This window comes from Camelus bactrianus, chromosome 3, assembly GCF_048773025.1.
Source record: "Camelus bactrianus isolate YW-2024 breed Bactrian camel chromosome 3, ASM4877302v1, whole genome shotgun sequence".
Taxonomy (NCBI): Eukaryota; Metazoa; Chordata; class Mammalia; order Artiodactyla; family Camelidae; genus Camelus; species Camelus bactrianus.
Window position 1 is genome coordinate 45,058,507 of NC_133541.1, and position 20,895 is coordinate 45,079,401.

The following is a 20,895-nucleotide window of genomic DNA, read 5'->3' on the forward strand; positions in this document are numbered from 1 at the left end:
CTCCCAAGGCCTCAGGCCCACTGCCTCCCAGGAAGGAGGACCCCACTTCCTCTGGCCTGATGAGTCATTTTCTCTCTGGTACAGAAGCATCCTTCCCCTGTCCCAGAGGCAGACCAGGCAGCTCCCTGACATGTGCCAAAGAGGTGACACTCCATCACTGGCCTGTGACCATTTGCAACTTACTTAACCTCTCTGAGCCTCAGTTTTGGCACCTGTAAATGGGGACTGACAGTACTGTCCTGGTTTTGTTGAGAGGACATTCCACGAGAGCACATGTGTTAAGTGCCTAGCACAGCACCTGGGCACAACAGGGACACAGGAGGCTGTGTAAGTAACTGACCCTGGCTGATGCCACGCTCTAGAAACAGAGGCCGCACCTCTAGCCCTGGACTGGAGCTTCCTGCTGCTACCTTTGCTTGGGATTTCAGGGTCCTCATCTCACCATTACTGCTCTATGGGCCCATAAGGTCGCTTGCTATCCACAACTGCCCTTGCTGAAGGCACCGACCAGCCCCCGCCCCCCCAAAATACATCAGCCTTGGGCTGGCTGATGCCACTCACTCTTGAGCCACTGGCCTGAAGAAGCACCCTGACTTCTGGGAAGCCTGGAGCTGGTGGGACAACTTGCCTTCTCCTGTGTGAAACCTCTCTGTAAGGAAAGGTATCCAAGCCAAGATCCAAGAAGAGGCCTCGTGATTGCATGTCACAAGCCTTAAGGTCTGGGACAATGGAACCTGACTAGTCAGGAATGGTGTTCCATGTCTTCAGGTAAACGAGAATATTCAGGCTCCATAATCCCTGGACCTGGGGACATCAGGTGCTAGTAGGTCCTCTTGTAATCACAGGGTGCTGTTTAGGAGAAGACAGGACATTATCATGGAAATTAGCTTTCATCACCTAATGCAGCTAAAGGCTTTCAGTGGCCTAAGGAAAGCCATCACCAAGAGACAGTATGGGCATAACCTTGGGTTCCCCCCAGAGTGGAGCCAGCCCTCAAACCACTGTTTCATTTCTGGCCTCAGACATTGTCTGTGGATGAAATGAGGGACAAGGAATGCTAGAAATAACACTCTGAGAAGGAGATGGGAGAAGATCATTTCCTTTTAAGTTCCAGCCTGAGGTTTTGAAGTCTGAAGCACAAAACCATCGTGAACAGCTGTTCTTTTTAAAAACATATGTTAGCTTATCCCAAACATTCTGATGATATGAATGAGACAGAATTGCAAATCAGTTTATCTGTCACTTTTTTATTCAGTGACTGATCTTTTTTCTGTCATCATTTGTTTAGAATTTTCCAGTCCTCCTGGGTTATGCCTTTTTTTTTTCTTCCTGAAATACATTTCTTTTCCCTTCTTTTAAAAGTAATGACTCTTACCCTACCACACAAATTCACACATTTTTGTTACAAGGATCAATACCCAACGTTCTTCCTAATTTACTCGAAAAAACATTGCCTGGCCTTAAGGATGACCCTAGAGCTCCTTGGAGAGCGGCACACTCTCTATGCAGGCAGACTGTCCTCGCTGTCAGTGAAGCAGGCAAGTGCCCTTTAGACATTTCACAGGGAGAGAAACATTTAACTGGAAGCTTGAAAACAAATGTAGTTGAGAAGATAGGCTTGAATCTGAGGAATCCAAGCTAAGGCGAGCCTTGTTTCTTGCTATTCCCTTCTCCCTGACTCCTAGTAGAACCACTCTTTGCAAATGCAGTAGGTTAAAATAGCTGGTCCCAGGACTTTTGGCTCCTAGGATGACTTGGGGACTATCTAACCACCTTACCTGATTTCTTCTAATGTATAAGATCGAATGTGTAGAGGAAGGGCATGGGGTAGGCGGATTAAAGCACAACCATGCTTGGACATTGCACATCTTATGTAACTGATGATGCTGTCACTATGAAAGTACTTAAAGAGCTAAGCATGCAGGAGGGCCACCTTCATATTAGCTGCTGAGCTTCATTCTAACCACATACTGAGTTGCCTTTGCATATGATAGTATCCCCCAGTTCAGCCAAGTGATTCAGCCTAAGAGGAAGGTGGAAGGCCTGAAGGTGGAAAGGTATGCCCATCATGATTCTATGCTACCCACTGAGTCTGAGTAGAAAAATCCCTCAAGCACGAACTCTTTGTTCAACACCCTTTCCACAGTGAAGTATTTTGCATCTTCTTCTAGTCTAAAGAATTCACATGGGAGGCAAAAGGAGGAGAGGGCAAGAAAATTGTGGGCCATGTGATTGAAGGTATCTGGCAGTGGCCAATCTGGACTTCCTTTCTAGCCTCAGAATAGTTGGCTAGTGGCATCTGGGGATAGAATCCCCCCCAGAAATAACTGAGGCCTTGCATTTACATGTTACTGAAATACCACAAATAGATGCATCCTCTGAGGAGGGTAACAATGATGCAACAAAGTATCTCAATCCTGGATGCTACCTGGAAAATCTGGATAATGTACTGTGGTGTTCCAAGGGATACATTCCTCCTACTGTGAGTTAACACCAGCTTTTCAGGGAATAGACAACTTCCATCTGAATCATTCTTACAAGCTGAATTTTTATTTTCACTAAATTATCTATGTTAAAAAAATCTGTGCCTGGTGTGGAATTTCACTCCATCAAGTGTTACAATGACTTTTTTCATTTTCATTACAAGCAGGAGATTGAATGTAGGACAAGTGTTAGGAAACATGGCAATAAATTAGAATATAATTTACAAAAGCAAAAAAAAAAAAAGCAACAGTGTACCACATTAATACTGAGTATAAAATAATAAGCAACAACTAATCACAATAATACAAAGGTAATTTCATTCTGTATTATTAAGGATACCTATGTGACATTCACTCAGATGATAAAATTCCTAATGAAATGGACTGTTTGGGGAGTCATATGTATGTCAAGGGGTTTAATCTGCTGGGTGTGTTTGCCTTGCCTTTTTTGGTGGGCCTTCGTGCCAGTGGCAGCTACTGCTCTTGGCCACGGGCACCGGTTTCCTTAGGGCTCCTTAAGTAGCCTACATAGCTCACCGCTCCTGGAGGGGCCTGCCGGGCGGCTCAGTGTCCTCTGACTGTCCTACTGTGATTGTTTAGGGCCAGAGCACCATGTGCCGCGTCGTGACTACAGGGTAGCAGCAGTGCCGTGGTGCACTGTGGGGTATGATTTCTCCCCACTCAGGTTTAAATTCAAGGCCTACTGAAAGTGTTTGGTCCTGTTCCATCCTGTGCCTGGCGCTTTCTAAGAAGGTGATCTGACGCTGCCCCCAGGAGCCCTCTGCCTCCTGGCCTTGGTGCGCCTGCACACCCCAGAGGGACACTGGCTGTCCTCCTCTTCTAGCACCAGTCGGGGTGCTGCACAGGGCACAGGGGGTGGCCCTCACAGCGTTAGCTCCCAGGTGAGGTGAAAAGTTGCCTTTGGTTAGTAATGTAAGAAATCTTTTGGAAATAAAAACATGAGCTGATATTTATGTCGGAGAAAAGCAGATTCTGATAGCAAACGTAAGCCTAAAATGCCACAGAAACCACCCATCCTTTGTTCGTGTATTGTACGTCACCAGGGCACATTAGCACCAAGTTAACTGCTCTTCGCAAGGGGCCAAGGGAAGCCAGTGCTGGGGCCGCGCTGCCCAAGTGTGGGCTGCCTGCCCTTCCCTGAATGGCTGAGGAGGCACTTGGGCTGCCTTCCAGGGCAGCACTGATGGGGGCCCTGGCCACTCGTCTATCATCAGGAGCTCTCTCTGGACACTCAGGGCCATGAGCTGTGGTGCTGAGAAAGCAGGCGAGGACACCGGGTGACTGACTGAGCATGCAGAGGAACGTTCCGTGCCGACTGTCCACAGCATACCTGATGTTTAGGTTGGTTTCTGAAGTTTGTGAGTCTCTCTTTCTTTCTGAAAAACCTAATCAACCACTTTAGGTCATGGCATATGTGACACACCTGACATGCCGTTTCAGAGCACAGTGATGGCTTTAAGTCAGACATACTCTTTTACTGCAAGTAGTATCTTTAAAAGTAGCCGTTTGGTTTGAGTCTGAGGTGTTGTCGTCACATGGCGCACACACGTGTAGGACACAAAACACATTCATCAAGAACCTGCTGCAAGTGTTCAAGTACAAAATATTCATATAAGCAAGTACCCTCTTCTTTTTCTCTCTCTTCTTAAATTCTCTATGTCAGATATTTTGATGAGCATGGTGTGATACTGGTGGACAGGGAGAATATACGCCAGTCAATTTAATTTAGGTGGATTTGATTCTAGAATTTGACTCGCCCAAGAAACTGGGTTTCACATTTAGTTGCCATTCAGAGTATCCATAAAAAATACAAAATACTTGGTTGAGTGACTGTTAAAATTATGCTTTATGATCTCTAGTCTTCATGAGCATTTCTTCTTTGGTTGTTATCCCTTGCCTACTTTAAAACTCACAGAAATAGCACATTCATGTGCAAGCACACTCATCTACCCACACACCCAAAAGTGCCCGCACACACACACACACACACACACACACACACACACTTGCTCTCATATAAATAAGTGCCCCTCTGCCATATCAAAGAAGGGACATCTGGAACCCATCGTAATTGTCAGCAAAAGGGTCTGCCTGGTTGTCACTGAGCCAGTCTATCTTTTGCATGGTATCATCTCGGTAAGCTCAACATGCATATGCAACAATCCAACAGGGCAGAAGCCGTTCTGTGGCTGGAGAGGATGTAAACACAAGTGAGTTGGGGTGACTCAAGTAAGAACTGAGGCATCCTGTGTGATGGCACCAGAGGGCTGGCACTTCAGTCTCTACCATACCCCAGGTCTGGCTTCTGCATGAAATTGAAATGTTTTTCTCTTAAAGTTTTAATGGAAATCTCAGCTTCACTTGCACAATGGCAAGTTGGCCAGTCCTTTAGCAGTGAGTTTACAGACTTGCGCAGCTGCAGTAACTGATGCACTGCTTTCAACTAAGTCCTTCATTGTTGTTCGGCTTAATGTAGTTTCTACATGGCTCACAGCAGTGTTCAGAACAGGGGGATTACTCCCAAGGAAATTAAGTGGAATGAAGAAGAATAATACAAACTTGCATTACTTTTGATTTATAATTGCTCCTTAAATTACAGTTCAAAGCCCATTTTAGAATTTAAATTGTGGTGCTGTTGTAGTGAGATAAAGTATAGTAAATATTTTCAAGCTATGACTTAAGATTTCTGAATCTTCTTTACTTCCATAGTTGACCAAGTCATAACAGCTACATTTTAAACAGTTTTAAATACAAATGGATTCAGTGTCATTGCTAAGTCCATAATAAAAATTATCTTAATGGTCCAAGGAGGTAAACAGGCTATTGGATTTACTCGAAAGAACACAAACGTTCCACAGTAAGCAAGTCTCCCTGTGTTGTTTGGATCTCTCCAATCTGGCATTCCCTCCTAATTCTGTGTCCAGCACTTTGGATCAATAAATCCCACTTCACAGAAGTTAAAATAATATTGAAATCCTGTCAGCTCGGGCTGACCAGTGGTTACGTTTTCCACAGGGTAATGCATTTGCAAGGACATCAATCCTCTTCCTCTGGGTGGCTCTCTGTGACGGATGCACTTCCATGATGAATGACAAGGCGCTCTCTCTGGCTTTCTGTGGGTCAGTGTCCTTGGCAGGTCTTACAACACATCTGTCTGAAGTATGCTCGACTGCAGAACTTGAACTTCAGCACCAGTGGGCAATAAGCCACTTTGTTCACATCTTTGCACTCTAACGAGTGAGGGCAGAAATGGGAAAATGATTAGAGGCATACAAACAAGTACATAAACAAGACGATGAGCCCGGATGTTCGGCGAGGACCAGTCCCCCCGGCCCACACACACCCTTGCCCCTTGCGCCAGTTCCACCTTGGCTTTCACATCCATATGGTTTTTGTTTTTGTTTTTAAGCATATCCTGTCTGGTACAGCCTACCAGAAACAGTCTTTTGATATATTTTAACACAAATTAAAAAAAAATGATTGCAAGGCTTTTCTCCCAGACTTTTATAAGTATGGTGCATGCCCACTGTGTCTTGAAAGAATTACCATTTGTTGGGATAAGTGATCACTTTAGACAGCTTGGAAACATGAGTCATTTTTCTTACAGAGCTTTTATTGCTTCTTTCTCAAGGGTTATTTTATTCAGCAGTGCAAGGTTATCCAAAATCAAACATGAGTTGCATTGTTTGATACCAAAGTACACGTCTCAGGAGAATCTCTGCATCTGTGGGGTGTGGGGACGGGCCTGGGTGAACGAAAAGGACTGCTGACGGTGGCCTAGATTCAGCAACTGCACTAGACAAAGAGGAAAACTCTGAGGGGTTGGCCTCAAATGGCAGCAGTCTGTGGGTTATGGAAACATGTAGAAATGTCTTTTTTTAATTTGGAAGTGAGACATGGCCTTCTTTTTTCCTATGTGTGTTTTCTCCTCAGTGCTAGAACTGCCCCAGTTGAAGTCTGCAGTTCTTGCAGCCAGAAGGTGAATAAATGATTCTTTCTCTGCCTCCCCTCAAGGCTGGTTGCTGAAGACAAGGCTGAGGAGCCAGTGTGGAGAAAGAGACGTCGGCCTCCGACTCTCAGAAAGCCCCGCCACCCTGCCTAGGCTCATGCTGCTAACGATGATACTCTCCTCCAGTCTTCTGGTCACTTTTATCTGGGGATTTTAAAATACTTTGTAAATCTAGTAATTAAATTTCCATGTGCCTCCCAGAACCAAAGTTCTACGCTCACTTTTCCAGGTGGTTACACTGAAGCATTCTGGGTAAATTGTTTAAGGTAATTAGAATCAGGCAGAACACTGGGGAACATTTAGTGTAACAGAGCAGCATTGTTGTTGTTTCCTTGTCTATTTGCCTTGTTTTTCCCCTGGCTTCAGAAATCCACTAAAGTTCTAAGAAATCATGTACGTGGTACATGAGCCATACGATAAACTTAGAAAATTAAATGCAAAGGAATGGGAAAGTTTCTAGTTCTCATTATTGAAAAGTAACAGTTTTATTGATCTCACTTTCATGGCTTTTTCAATGAAAGATGTAAAATTTTACGCTGTAACCCTCAATCCTCTGAAAGCATGAGCTCTGCCACTACGAAGCTCCCTTAACAGAGATGTGAGCTACAGAGAGAGTAGGAGTTAGAAATTTGAACAGAAACTTTCCACACTAGGATTCTCAGTAAATTTAAGTTTTGGCTGAAAGAAGGTAGGAGAGACGAAAAATTTCTCGAAACTTTGCACTAAAAAAAAAAAAAAAAAAAGAAAAAAAAGAAAAAAAATCAATGATACCTAGTGAATCAAGTTTGAACTTGAGACGAAAATATTTCCATATATTTTAACTTGGAATTCACTTATTATTTCCCCTCTGCGTCATGACCAGTAAAAGGTAACCAAGAAAACATTTAGACTAAGAATATTTTTGTGGTAAAAAAAAGTTGTTTTAGTGTTACCAAGAGGGATATATCATCCAGTTAATGCAATTATTAAAAGGATGAGAAAAGCTAAGTATAAATGATAAGAAAAGCTGACCCAATATCTCTCATCTTTAATTTCAAATCGTCATCCTAATGGGTTAGCCCGCCGGCAAAGACTACCACTCTCAAAGCTCTGTGACCGGGCTTGGTGGGACGGCTTAAAGTACCAAATAAACGTTGGGCTTTGGTCTTCTTTGCAAAAATATAAAAATGATTTAGTTGATAAACGAATAGAGGAGGATTGGTTGTTTTAATAGTACAAGGAAATAAAATTAGAAGCCAGACTGCCTGGGTTTAAGCCCAGCTTTACTATTTAGTAACTTTATGACTCTGAACAAGTTGCTTAACCTTTCTGTGCATAAGAGGTTAGGCATCCCTGTTTGTGAATAGGGATGATGAGCTTCCCCGCTCCCACATGTAGCCTGTGTGTCCTGTGTCATCACTTAGCGCATCACTGGCATTCAGTAAGTATAGGACATTGACTTACTATTATTATTATTATTATCACTACTAGTTATTATTATCTCTTACCACCTGATGACAGTAAGTTGTGCTCTGAATTTCTCAGTGAGGATGTAATATTTAGATCACTGCTGAGAAAATGCTGTTCTATAGGTATGTCAGTTTGAAGACAAAAATAAGAATATTTTCTGAAGTACTAGTTTATTGGGAGATTCTTTACTTCATTTTTGGAAGAATTTCTGGACCAGGGAAATTCTGAGATGAGCAAAATACAAGAAAATTCACAGATTTTTCTTTTAGATTTAGACTTTGGAATCTGATTAAATAATAGATAACAAATAAATAAAATAAAATATTCATAAATTATTTTTTCCTCCAACTACCCCTCCCATCCACGCATTCAGGCTGTTACCAGTATAAATAAATACTCAGGGATTCGGCTCCTGAGATGGCTGCTGGAAATGAGAAGATTCATTTGCAGGCAGGGGCTCCAGCACAGCCCTTTGGCCAGGAACAGTGTCCAGGAACAGTCTAGGGAAAGGCTAAAGGCAGCTGCCAAGGTAGCCACCTCTGAACTTCCCAGTACCTGTTAAGTTAGTTCTCAGCTAATTGGATTCCAAGTAACTTGATTGAAAGCAGGGAATCATTTGTGTCCTGGGAGCAAGATCAAGCTTAGGGAGGCAAAGACTGCTTATGAGTGTCCCAGGACCTGCCTGCACCAGGGGTTGAGGGGAGCAGATCTGGAGATGAATTCTGGTGCTGCTTCCTGCCAGGATTTGTTTGTCCTTGGCCAAATGACTTCACCTCTCCAAACCTCAGTTTCTTCATCTATGAAATGGGGACAGTGATAAGACCACCTCATCATAGGATGTTGTGAGGCTTACATGAGGTAACGCCTACAGAGTGAGCACTTAGTTTATTACCTCTTGTTACTGTTACCACCAACACATGTGCCTCTGAGAACAACTATTCTGTATTATTTCTCTGGGATCCCTGTCAAGCGGTATATAGGCTCTGAGTAAGGGCTACACATTGGCACACATAAGCAAATTAATGAATAGATTTTAACAAAGAGCAGGTGAATTATGATAAGGTGGGAGTGAGGAGAGATCTGGGGGAAGATCCAGGGTTGGGGACTGCCAAGCCTTGGATAACGGGCCCATTAAATGGTGACTCCTGGGCACTCAAGAAGGACACCTAGTCTTGATGGAATGTAGGGGGTTCCTATGAAGGAGTGGCCCTGAGGAAGATCTCATTCCTACTTCTTGGGTTTTCCTTCTAGGGACTGCCTGGACTGGAAGAATTGGTCTTCAGGGTGATGAAAACCTATTCACCAAAGAAAGTCAACCATGACTGGTCTTTCATTTTATAAGTTTTTAAACTCCATGAGATATTAGTCTAGTAATGATTACTAAAAATAATTTATCCCAGGGACACAAGGATGATTCAACACATGCAAATCAACGTGACACACCACACACCAACAAAAGAAAGGACAAAAAACACATGCTAATCTCAATAGATGCAGAAAAAGCATTTGATAAAATTCAACAGCCTGATAAAAACTCTTACTAAAGTGAGTATAGAGGGGACATATCTCAATATAATACAAGCTATTTATGACAAATCCACAGCCAGCTTAATACTCAGTGGTGAAAAACTGAAAGCCTTGCCACTAAAATCTGAAACAAGACAAGGATGTCCACTCTCACCACTTCTATTCAACATAGTTTGGAAGTCCTAGCCACAGCAATCAGGCAAGAAAAAGAAATAAAAGGGATCCAAATTGGAAGAGAAGAGGTAAAATTGTCACTATATGTGGATGACGTGATACTATATACAGGAAACCCTAAAAACTCCACACAAAAACTAATAGAGCTGATAAAAAAATACAGCAAGGTAGCAGGATATAAGATTAACGTACAGAAATCAGTTGCATTTTTTTGCAGTAACAATGAAATAGCAGGAAAAGAAAGTAAAGAAACAATCACTTTTAAAATCACATCCAAAACAATAAAATACTTAGAAATAGAACTGACCAAGGAAGTGAATGACTTATACATGAAGAACTACAAAACACTGAGTAAGGAAATTAAAGAGGACTTAAAGAAATGGAAAGATAATCCATGCTCTTGGATTGGAAGAATCAATATTGTTAAGATGGCTATACTGCCCAAGGCAATCCACAGATTTAATGTGATCCCTATCAAATTACCAAGGACATTTTTCACAGAACTAGAACAAATAATCCTAAACTTCATATAGAATCACAAAAGACTCAGAATTGCCAGAGCAATACTGAAGAAAAAGAACAAAGCTGGAGGAATAACCCTCCTAGACTTCAGACTATACTATAGAGCTACAGTAATCAAAACATTGTGGTATTAACATAAAAACAGACATATGGATCAATGAAACAGAATAGAGAGCCCGGAAATAAACTCACAGACCTATGGTCAATTACTCTTTGACAAAGGAGACAAGAATATACAATGGAGAAAAGTTTCTTCAGCAAGTGGTGTTGGGAAAACTGGACAGCAGCATGTAAATCAATGAAGTTAGAACACTCCCTCACAGCATACACAAAAATAAACTCAAAATGGCCTAAAGACTTAAATATAAGACAAAACACGATAAATCTCCTAGAAGAAAACATAGGCAAAACATTCTTTGATATAAATCTTAGCAGTGTTCTCCTAGGGCAGTATACCCAGGCAACAGAAATAAAAGCAAAGATAAACAAATGGGACCTAATTAAACTTACAAGCTTTTGCACAGCAAAAGAAACCATAAGTAAAACAAAACGACAACCTATGGAACGGGAGAAAATATTTGCAAATGATGCAACTGACAAAGACAATTTCTAGAATATATAAACAGCTCATACAAATTAATAATAAAACAAACAAAAAACCCAAGCCAAAAATTGGCAGAAGACCTAAACAAGCAATTCTTCAATGAAGACACAGAAATGGCCAATAGGCACATGAAAAAAATGCTCAATATCACTAATTACCAGAGAAATGCAAGTCAAAACTACAATGAGGTATCAACTCACACCAGACAGAATGGCCATCATTCAAAAGTCCATGAACAATAAATGCTGGAGAGGGTGTGGAGAAAAGGGAACCCTTCTACACTGCTGGTGGGAATGTAGTTTGGTGCAGCCATTATGGAAAATGGTATGGAGATTCCTCAAAAAACTAAAAATACACTTACCATATGATCTAGCAATCCCACTGCTGGGCATATATCTGAAGGGAATTCTAATGAGAAAAGACACATGTACCTCTATATTCATAGCAGCACTATTTACAATAGCCAAGATATGGAAGCAACCTAAATGTCCACCAACAGATGACTGGATAGAGAAGTTGTGGTATATTTATACAATGGAATACTACGCAGCCTTAAGAGAGAATAAAATAATGCCACTTGCAGTAAACTGGATGGACCTGGAGACTGTCATTCTAAGTGAAGTAAGCCAGGAAGAGAAAGAAAAATGCCATATGATATCACTTATATGTGGAGACTAAAAAAAGAAAAGAAAAAAAGGAAAAAGGGGGCACTAATGAACTCATCTACAAAACAGAAACAGACTTGCAGACATAGTAAACAATTTTATGGTTACTGGGGGAAAGGATTTGGGAAGGGATAAATTTGGGAGTTTGAGATTTGCAAAGGTTAATCAGTATACATAAAAATAGATAAAAAGAAAATTTCTTCTGTGTAGCACAGGGAATTATATTCAATACCTTGTAACAACCTTTAATGAAAAAGAATATGAAAACGACTATATGTATATATATGTATGACTGGGACATTATGTTGTACTCTAGAAATTGACACATTGTAACTGACTATACTTCAATTAAAAAATAAAATAAAATAAATAAAATAAAGAGAAAAAATTTATATGCCAGGCATTGCTTTAGGCAGTTTTACGTATTTATTTATGTTTAACCTTTCTAAATTTAATCCTGTCAGCCTTACATAGATGGCAAAATTGAAGCTCAAAAAGGTTACAAAACTCATTTTGGGTCACACAGCTAGTTGGTCTGAGAACTGGAACCACAGATCAGGTTTGTCTGACTCCAAAACCACTCGGTTTTGGGAGTATTCTTGACATCTTAATGCAAAAAGGTTTCTGCCTGTCAATGCTTCTGCGTTTTTGGCTGATACTAGGGATAAGCCAACCTGTGGGGACATCAATATCGGGAGGTTTGCTCTGCCACCTTAGAGAAAGTGAAAATATATATTTTTTAAAGGTGGTTTCTAGGTCGCAGGCATTCAGAATAGCCTGATTACATTTCTTCAGCTACCCCTCTCTTCCCAAATTTTGTAAAATTACATGAGTGAAAGGTAATTTTAACACACCAAGAAGTTTTAAAGCCCCATCATTACAGGAAGCTGAATGTAATCTCAAAAATATTAGCACAAGGTTTAAATTATATTGATGCATTCAGCCTACGTGTCACTTTTTGAGCTTAGCTAGAGAGGTTTTACTTGATTAGCCTTTGGATTGACTCACTGACATTTTGTGGATGTACATCATTGAGAGGTCTTAATTATAAAACTTATTATTCACTAGTCTGTCTGCCTCATCCTCAAAGCCCATTGAAAATATTAAATAGCCTTGTCATTCCCATCCTTCAGCCAATACATAATACAGTTTACATTTGTGATAAAACCATTCTGGAAAAGTTGTGCATAAAATAGGTCACATCTTCCCACTGATACCAAAATAATAACCATGTTCTGGTTTAATTTCTGAATGATCTTGAGTTAGTACAGATTTCTAGCTGATATCTAAAATATCTAACGATTGGTTTTTCTCTATCCAAGTAATACATAATCTGCAAATAAACAATTATCCTAGGAGAGTTACTAAAAGGAATTCTTTAGGTTGAATCTTTCTGTAATACAATCACTCTGAAATTGAACTGTCTTGAAGGTTTGGTCTTTACTATGATATTTTTTTCATGTAGCTACACTTACATCTACTGCTTTTTGAGTAGTAGAATCTGATCCAGCAGGGTCAAAGATTTTCAGATGAAGGAGCCTGATTTTCTCCTCGACTATCATCATGTACCAGCTAAATACTCTTTAGGGAGGGGAATGACAAGACATTATAGCTTTTTTCTTCTGAGGCTATTGGAAGGGTGGAGGTCCTTATTGTATGGTTTCTAGGACATATTCTGTGGACCTAACTAGTTTCTCTTTTTTTTACATCTCTTCTCACCCACCTGACCGAAAATAGTTTCACTTTACCCAAGGCCAGAGATTTCTGGTGGCAATGACAATTTATGGAATATACCTAAATTCTTCTCAGAGAGATTTGGGAATATATCAAGGGCTGAAAGCCAGCCCCTAGGCCCTACAATGTGAACTAGACCCATGATTAGAATCTTAAGTAACTTGCCACATATGCTGAAGTGGGTCTCATTGGTAATCTGGGTTTTGGTAGAGTTGAATGACAAAATTAGGCAAACAGTTTCAAAGGCAAAACATGAATCTACTTATTACTGATCTGCCAATGGGTTTTTTCCCCAGGTGCTTTACATTAATCTTTCAGAACTCTCACCTAAGAGACATGCTTTCAAAAATAGCTGAACAGAGGCTTATGAATTTAGGAAGCAATTGGATTCAGATTCATTGTGACTCTGATGTCTTGACTTAATCCATGGAGTATAAGAGCAACTCCTGAAATGCAGCGCTCTTGTATTTATTTTCATAAAATGTTGCCAAGCCTGCCTAAATTGTATCATTGGAGGAGCTGGGATACACAGGGATGTATCCTTCCATGACCAGGTTGGACCAGTCAGCATCTTTCTTTGGAGAATGCATGTTCCCTGTGCCTGTAAACTCTTTATGAGATTCAGAGGAAGAACCAGTAAGCAGAGAGTTATGACTCTCACCTAAGGGTCTATCTTTTGGATTACAAAAGTGCAAACAGCTGTACCTCTGTCAAACTGCCCTCAGAGATGCAGAGCCTGGTGAGAAGTGAGATGGTAAAGGCTGTGCATGTGCATGTGCATGTGCATGTGCGGTGCAGGAGGGAGCTGTGGCTGGGGGATGTGAACTCAGCATACTTTTCCTGATGAAACTGTACTTGAGATCTTGACAGTTTATATATTCAGACTGGTTTTGCTTGGGAACTCAGTATTATTCATTGCAGTGGAAATAGTACATCAAATTTTTTATCCTTGAAGCAAGGTGATATCAACTGTGGAACTTTATTCTAATTGCATCTTAGCATGGACTAAGCCATTCCTTTCTTTCTTGCTTTCTCAGTTTCTTCTTATCCAGTCTTATGCTTTGGGTACCATAGTCAGCTTTGAGGTGCTATGAGCCCAACACAAATCCAGGGTTCTTTTCAAACCAGATAGCCAGCAATGTGAACTTGAGTGCTAAGGTAGATTATGAGTTCTTTAAAATGGCCACAAAAATGACTGGTCTTCCTTATCTCCTTAAAATCAAAGTTCAAGTGACCTTCACTATCCATGTCTTTCACTGATTTTAATATATTAGATGTGACTTTAAAACCCAAATTCAGTAGCTGTTTTGTTCCAGGGATCTTAGGAGACTTCTGGAGCTGCTCAGAGTCCTTACTTGAGGCAGACTGAGACCCACCAAAGCCACTGTTAGACAGCCAGGGCTGGTAAACCAATGTACACTAACCACATCTTTCCTGCTCACCTTTCCACACCATGAATCATTACCTGGCAGCAATAAATGCTAGATGACAGAATGCCTTGTGCTCTTGAGAGGCTTTTCTGAAAAGACTTACCATATAAACTACAAGGGAACTTGAAACTGCATAAAAATGAATAAAATGGCATTTGGGATAGAATTTCAGGTGAGCTTGAGTAGGCTAGTCCTAACTGCCAGATGTATTTTTTTAAAAAATTACTCTGAGTAGTATTTCAAATGCAGTGATACTCAGTATGTCTATAATTCACTCTTAGCAGATGTAGTATTACCCTCATCAGTGGCAGTGGCAGTCTGTCAAGATCGAGCCTATATCGCCTTAGTTCTTAGCTGAAGGTTTTCAGGAATAAAAAACTAAAGCAGATGTTGAACATGGCAAATTGTATCGCCTTTCTTCCTCCTCCTCCGATTTCCCTCTCACTACTTACTTTTGATTTCTTGATGTTCCACTTCTGATTTTCTTTCTTATTATCCTTTGTTGCCTTAACTTCCCTCCATTTCTTCAACCTCTCTCCAGTGTTTATTTTTAAAAATCTTATTTAAACTCCATTATATTTATACAGCTTTTGGGGACTAATGTGCTTAATTTCCAAATAGAAGCTTAAATTTCTTACCATGATTAATAGTATCCAGTGACGTAAATCTGAAACTTGGGAGTCATAGTGGACACTGGCATATCGTATTCTCATCCCTGTCTAATTGTTCATCAGGATCTTTTCACTCTCCTTTCTGTGTTGGTCTTTTCCCCCAGTTCATGATCCTTACTATATCTGCCTGAGTTCTAGTCTTCATCATCTCTAGCCTGGACTCTTATAACAACTTTTTAACTCTCCTTTTTAACTCTCTCCACACAAAGCTGCCCCTTTATACACCTGCCAGCCTAAGCATGTCATTCCCCAATTTCCTTCACTTGTTCCCTAGAACTCATAGATAAAATCCTAACTTCCTTCCACTGCATATAGGACCCTCCAAAACCAAGTCCCTGTCTCTCTCTTTATAGCCTCATCTCCACTGCCTGCTCATCTGCCACCCACTGTAACCATAGTGAATCATGTTTGACTCCACAGCCCCGTGACTGCACACAGTCATCCTCTGCCAGGAATGCCTAGCATCTTAATGTCTTTGTGGCCAGTCCTCCTGTGCCCTGCTCAAGCCTTCCTTCTGCATGCTGCTGCTGCTGATTACCCCTTCCTCTGTGTATTCATGGTAGCTTCTTTCTACCCCTGTTACGGTACTGTCCACATTGTGAAAATTGTTTGTTTGCAAGTTACCACCGCTACTAAACTGCACTTCCTTTGAGGACAGGGACCTTTCATAGTCTCAATGGCTGGCACATAGTAGGTATGTTGACTAATTAAATGAATTAATGGTTGGATGACTAGAGCATATAATTTGAACATCATCACCTTGAGGGAAGGGCAGATAGATATCTACATGATAAAGCAAGTTCAGTAACACGTTAACGCTAGAATACAGGAGGTGAGTGTTCACTGTAAAATTCTTTCAACTCTGCTATATGTTTGAAACTTTTTATTATTTTCATAACAAGATGTTAGGAGAGGAACCATCTCCTAAATTATGGTAGTTGAAACAATGCTTAAGGTTCTATCGGTGGCCTATGTTAGCCACAGAGACCCCACTGAAAGACTGTACTTTAGATCCCAAGAAATTTCCCTTAGTCCTACCCTATCTTGTTGGGGGTAGAGATGAACTAGATTCTCAGCAGCCTCCTCTTTAAGAGTCAAGAGAACCTGATTCTGTTGGAAAAAGAAGGGTACTCTTCTACCTCCTGCATTAACCAGAACCTGCTCCTTTCCCAACGACTGCACTTTCCTCCAAACTTTACTTTCATAAGAGGCACTTCTTATGAAATCTGACTTCCAGAAGCCCTCTCAGGTCACTCTCACATTACTTTCATGCAAGAGCCCCTTCTCTTTTGAAATTCATGTTATCTGCCCATTTCATATTCCTATGGATGACAAGTTATGATTCAAATCAATTGTTTCATCCTCTTTCTCAGGGTACATGCTGGGTTTTTCCAACTACGCACTACGGCTGGCTCACAGACCATTTAGTCTATGAAGCTTGCCTTAATCCAAAAGGTTGTCATTAGTCCTTTATTTGAACACTCTTAGCACTTCATAAACTGCTGAACTTAATACATCCCACTGTGCTTTTTTAAAACAGAAGTATCTTCCCTGTAAGATTATGAACTTGTAATATATTTGGATTTTTCATAATAAGTGGCAGAAGCTGGCCATAGCAAACATTAAATAATTAGGTTCTGATGAAATGAACAGAGTTTCAGACATTTAAATATATTCAATATATGCTATTGGGAAGCTAAAGAGAGCACAAAACAAGTTACAACAGATATGCTGTTTGTACTTTAATTCTAATTTTGTAAAAGAAAGTGATCCTGCTTTAAATGAGTCAACAGCTTTAGAGAATAACAATTCTAAGATTAGTCATACCTTGCAGGATTAATAATTTCCTAAAAATTTCCTCCTTTACTGAGAAGGCTAAAAATATTCTAACTGCTTACTTCAGATTATTATTAATAAAAGGTGATTTGGCCAGGCAGAAATGAGTATGAGGTATTTCTCCAAATAATACAAGAAACATCAGATTAACACCTATCCATTTTAAGAAATTTCTTTAAGGCAGAAATAAGTGCAGGTGCAAATGATATTCTGCCCACTCTAAAAACAGCATTACATCTTAAGCTGCAAAGCTTATGTATGACAATTACCCACTATAGAGAAGCTTTTGGAGAAATTATTAAAATGGCCTAAAATGAAGTAACAAACATAACTTCAACAGACATTATTGTGGGCATGTCAAAAAGCCAATTCTTTCAGCAATGGTTAATCTTTTGACTCAGGCTGACAGTCATGCCAGAAGTTTCTGTATTTCATAATCAGAAGCTCTGTTTTCATGTTAAAATACCTGATTTTAAAGAGTGAATTACGAATAGAGTATAAATGTAGTTGAAAATAACATGCCCTAGGGCTCTTCCAAATCTAGGTTCAAATCCTGACTCCATGACTCCCTAGGCTCGTCACACGGGCAAGTGACTACCCTGTGCCTCGGTCTCCGCATTGCTTATACCAACTCTCACAAAGTTGTGATCATGATTATACAACACACACAGATATTTATGTACATAAGGTATGTAAAACGGATAATGACTATAAAGGGCCCACCATAATACTCAACTTAGTTTAATGTGATAGTGGTATCCTCTCTTCCCCTTGAACTTTTAATCTTTCAACCCTGAAAAACAGACTCCCAAACCCATGTGACTGATTGCCAATAATTTACAATAGGTGAAAATTGTTTGCTGCAAGTCTTATAGAAAAGAGATTTTAAAATTTAGATTATTTATAGGAAATAGTTTTGCTATGAAAAATACTTCTGCTTGTCATAGATTTCGAGCCCTTCTCAAGAGAAGGAGAGCTAGATTTTTAGAATGTCCCTTACCAAACTGGCACTAGGGCCAGAGATTTCGCAAATTAAAATTGTGATTTTGAATTAAAGCAGGGTAAGGCTATACTTCTTTGAAAGAGTAAATTTCACAGTAAGTATACTGTGTTGAGGCTCAGATATCAAAACCAGACCACTAGGAAAGATGCAAAGATGCAAGTGGTCTGCCTCCTGTCATAGAAGATGATTGCTCTTCCTAAAATAAAATTTAAAAATAGGATTTTAAATATTAAAAAACAGGATTTAAAAAAATTCCTCAAACTGGATAAATCTGGTCAAAAGGAACAGTCTTTTTTAATAGATTTGTGAGCATATCACTTTCATTTGAAAAATACTAACAAATTATATTCAGCATAGCTTTTTTTTTTTTTTTCAGCATAGCTTTTTATTTTTGGTTTTGTTGTTTTTTTAAGCAGAGCCTTATGGCTGGATTTCTTACATAATTAAAATTTGTGACTTCAGATGTTCGTGTATTTGATCATGGCTCTATCGTCAAATGAGAAAGCAGTCTGAACTTCCTGGCTATGCCATATTTGTCTCTACACTCCCCGTAGGTTCTGTTACACAGTGCCTTGCATATAGTGGCATTCAGGAAATTTCAAATGAATGCTTAACTGAATAAACAAAGTACGTCTGTTTAAATAAGATATAAGAAAATTCAGGGTTTGGGCATGCATCTGCTAATAAAAGGATTTCCTCATATATAAAAGAGAAAAATTTCAAAGTCTGAAGACCTTTGTCTGCCTATATGAACAACTGTATAATCATATTTTTCTACTTTTCTACAATGAGAAAATTAACATTTGAAACATAAGTAGTTTCAAACATATGCTTTCATTATATGTATAACAAGCATGAATTTTAATCTTCACAATGGTAGAGATCCATTGTTACAGCCAAAAAGAAACAAGTTTTTACTTTTAAGCTTGGTTCATTAGAAATCATCTCTGTATTTCTAGCACAAGTTAAACATAGAATGTTAGGTTGGATGGAAGCTTTGAGATTATCCACTGCAATCTCTCATTACAGAGATAGGTAAACTTAGCTCTGGAAAGCTTAAGTGACTTAACAAGGTCATATAGTCAGTGGAAGAGTCAGGAAAAACACTTCGGTTTCCTGATTACATATCCATACATATGTGGCTTTCACAAATGCCCCGTATAAGCACACTACAAAGGTGGTTTGATGGGGCTCTTCGAACTCTGAGAATCAGCATAGGTGAGTCACCAGAGACCACGGGCCCCTTCTCTACGGGAAACTCACCTTCAGCATTGGAAATGGGGGTGCTGTCACATTTGCTTTCACACTGCTGCATTGATGGAGGCCGAGTAGTTTCCGGACAGTCACTCGATGCTTGTCCAGTGTAGGAGAGACATTGCACAGTCCGCATTTGCTGTCCAAGGCCACAGTGAGCAGAACACTACACCGAAAGACAGGGAGAAACAAAATACTGATTTCAACAATTTTCAGGAGGTAAAAAAGATACTATGTTATTTCAAATACCATATATGTTAATTTTTAAAGCCTGTATGTAGCTCATCTTGGAGAGGTATATGATTAGGTCATTCTACTAAATTCAAGGATCATGTTATTGCTCTAGAAAATGGAAGCAGTAGAATTTCCAGAAGACAACAGATGGAGACTTCCTGGGCTATTATTCCAACAGTTCCAAGCAGTGCTGGTGAACTTTAACAGGAGTATAATGAGGAAATCTTTATGACAAAGTAGAAATAATCAGAGATTCTGGGGCTGGGACTCCACTATTGCTCCCTATTTATCACAGGTTTGTGGGAAAACCACCTGAAGGTCTACTGGAGTGCTCTGAAAATGAAGAAAATCCTAGTTCAGTATAACAGCAGTGACTGCTGTGGGGCCTGGTGATGGGGTCAGTTAAGAAAAAAAAAGAGTTTAAGTAAGTATCTTGAGTTTTGTAAGGCAGTGAAAGTCACACAAATCTGAGAAGAGGTCCGGTGTCAGCCAGTTAGCATGTCTCCCTCTCCTTTTTCATCTACGTGTGGATTCAGATACTTTAGAATTGAAGTTACTGTGTGAGGGGCTTAGTTTCAGCTGGGACTGATCCGCTGTCCAGGCTGAAGAATGAAGTTGCATCTATTCTTTGGGCCCGGTGCCCAGAATACCAGAAAGCCTGTGAGATTTGGGATTAAAGGGATGAGGAGCTAATGGTGGGAAGACAGGTGATGGTGATGTTTACAAGGTAAACAGACCGAGGCTCTGTTGAATTTATTTGCAACAACTTTCAAAGCACTTAGGACTTGCAAGGATATTCACAGACACTTTTATTTTTAAGTTTCTAAGTACAGAATGACAAATAAGTGCACCTTAGAGATGTATTAAAGCATCTTTGAAAATGTATTTTCACTGATTAATTTCAATTTTAGAAAACTGAATTGAAAATATAGATGAGAAGAAAAGGACTTGACAACATTAGGAACAATCTCAAATTCATAACTGTAAATTTGGTGAAATTATGAATATGCAAAAACTTTTAAATGATCTTTATATAAGAGTGCATTGCAACAAAGAATATATAAAAAAGGAAATTCCTATCTGGTTTAAATAAAAATTATGAGAGCATGTCTGTACTGATTCCTTAATAGCATAATAATTATAAATTATGAAATGGTCACACTTCTACAGGGAGGTAATTACATTCAGTGTTTATTTAAGCTTATGATGTATATATATTCCACTTAAGCACTTTGTAAATTAAACTAAATACTGTTAAACAAAAGCAAATTATTACCTA

The 20,895-nt window shown here is 39.8% G+C and overlaps 1 protein-coding gene across 5 annotated transcripts in view; it reads right to left on the reverse strand.

Annotated features, from left to right (window-relative positions):
• Positions 1-2,528: 2,528 nt before the first annotated feature.
• Positions 2,529-20,895, reverse strand: part of ADAMTS6 (ADAM metallopeptidase with thrombospondin type 1 motif 6) — a 263,530-nt gene continuing 245,163 nt past the window's right edge. For all 5 annotated transcript variants that reach the window (XM_074358973.1, XM_045512417.2, XM_074358978.1 and 2 more), the window contains 2 exons: positions 19,392-19,548; positions 2,529-5,734 (listed from right to left, as the gene is read on the reverse strand). In XM_074358973.1, the coding sequence (XP_074215074.1) occupies positions 5,625-5,734; positions 19,392-19,548 (267 nt within the window). In that variant the 3' untranslated portion in view covers positions 2,529-5,624. The remainder of the gene's footprint in view (positions 5,735-19,391; positions 19,549-20,895) is intronic.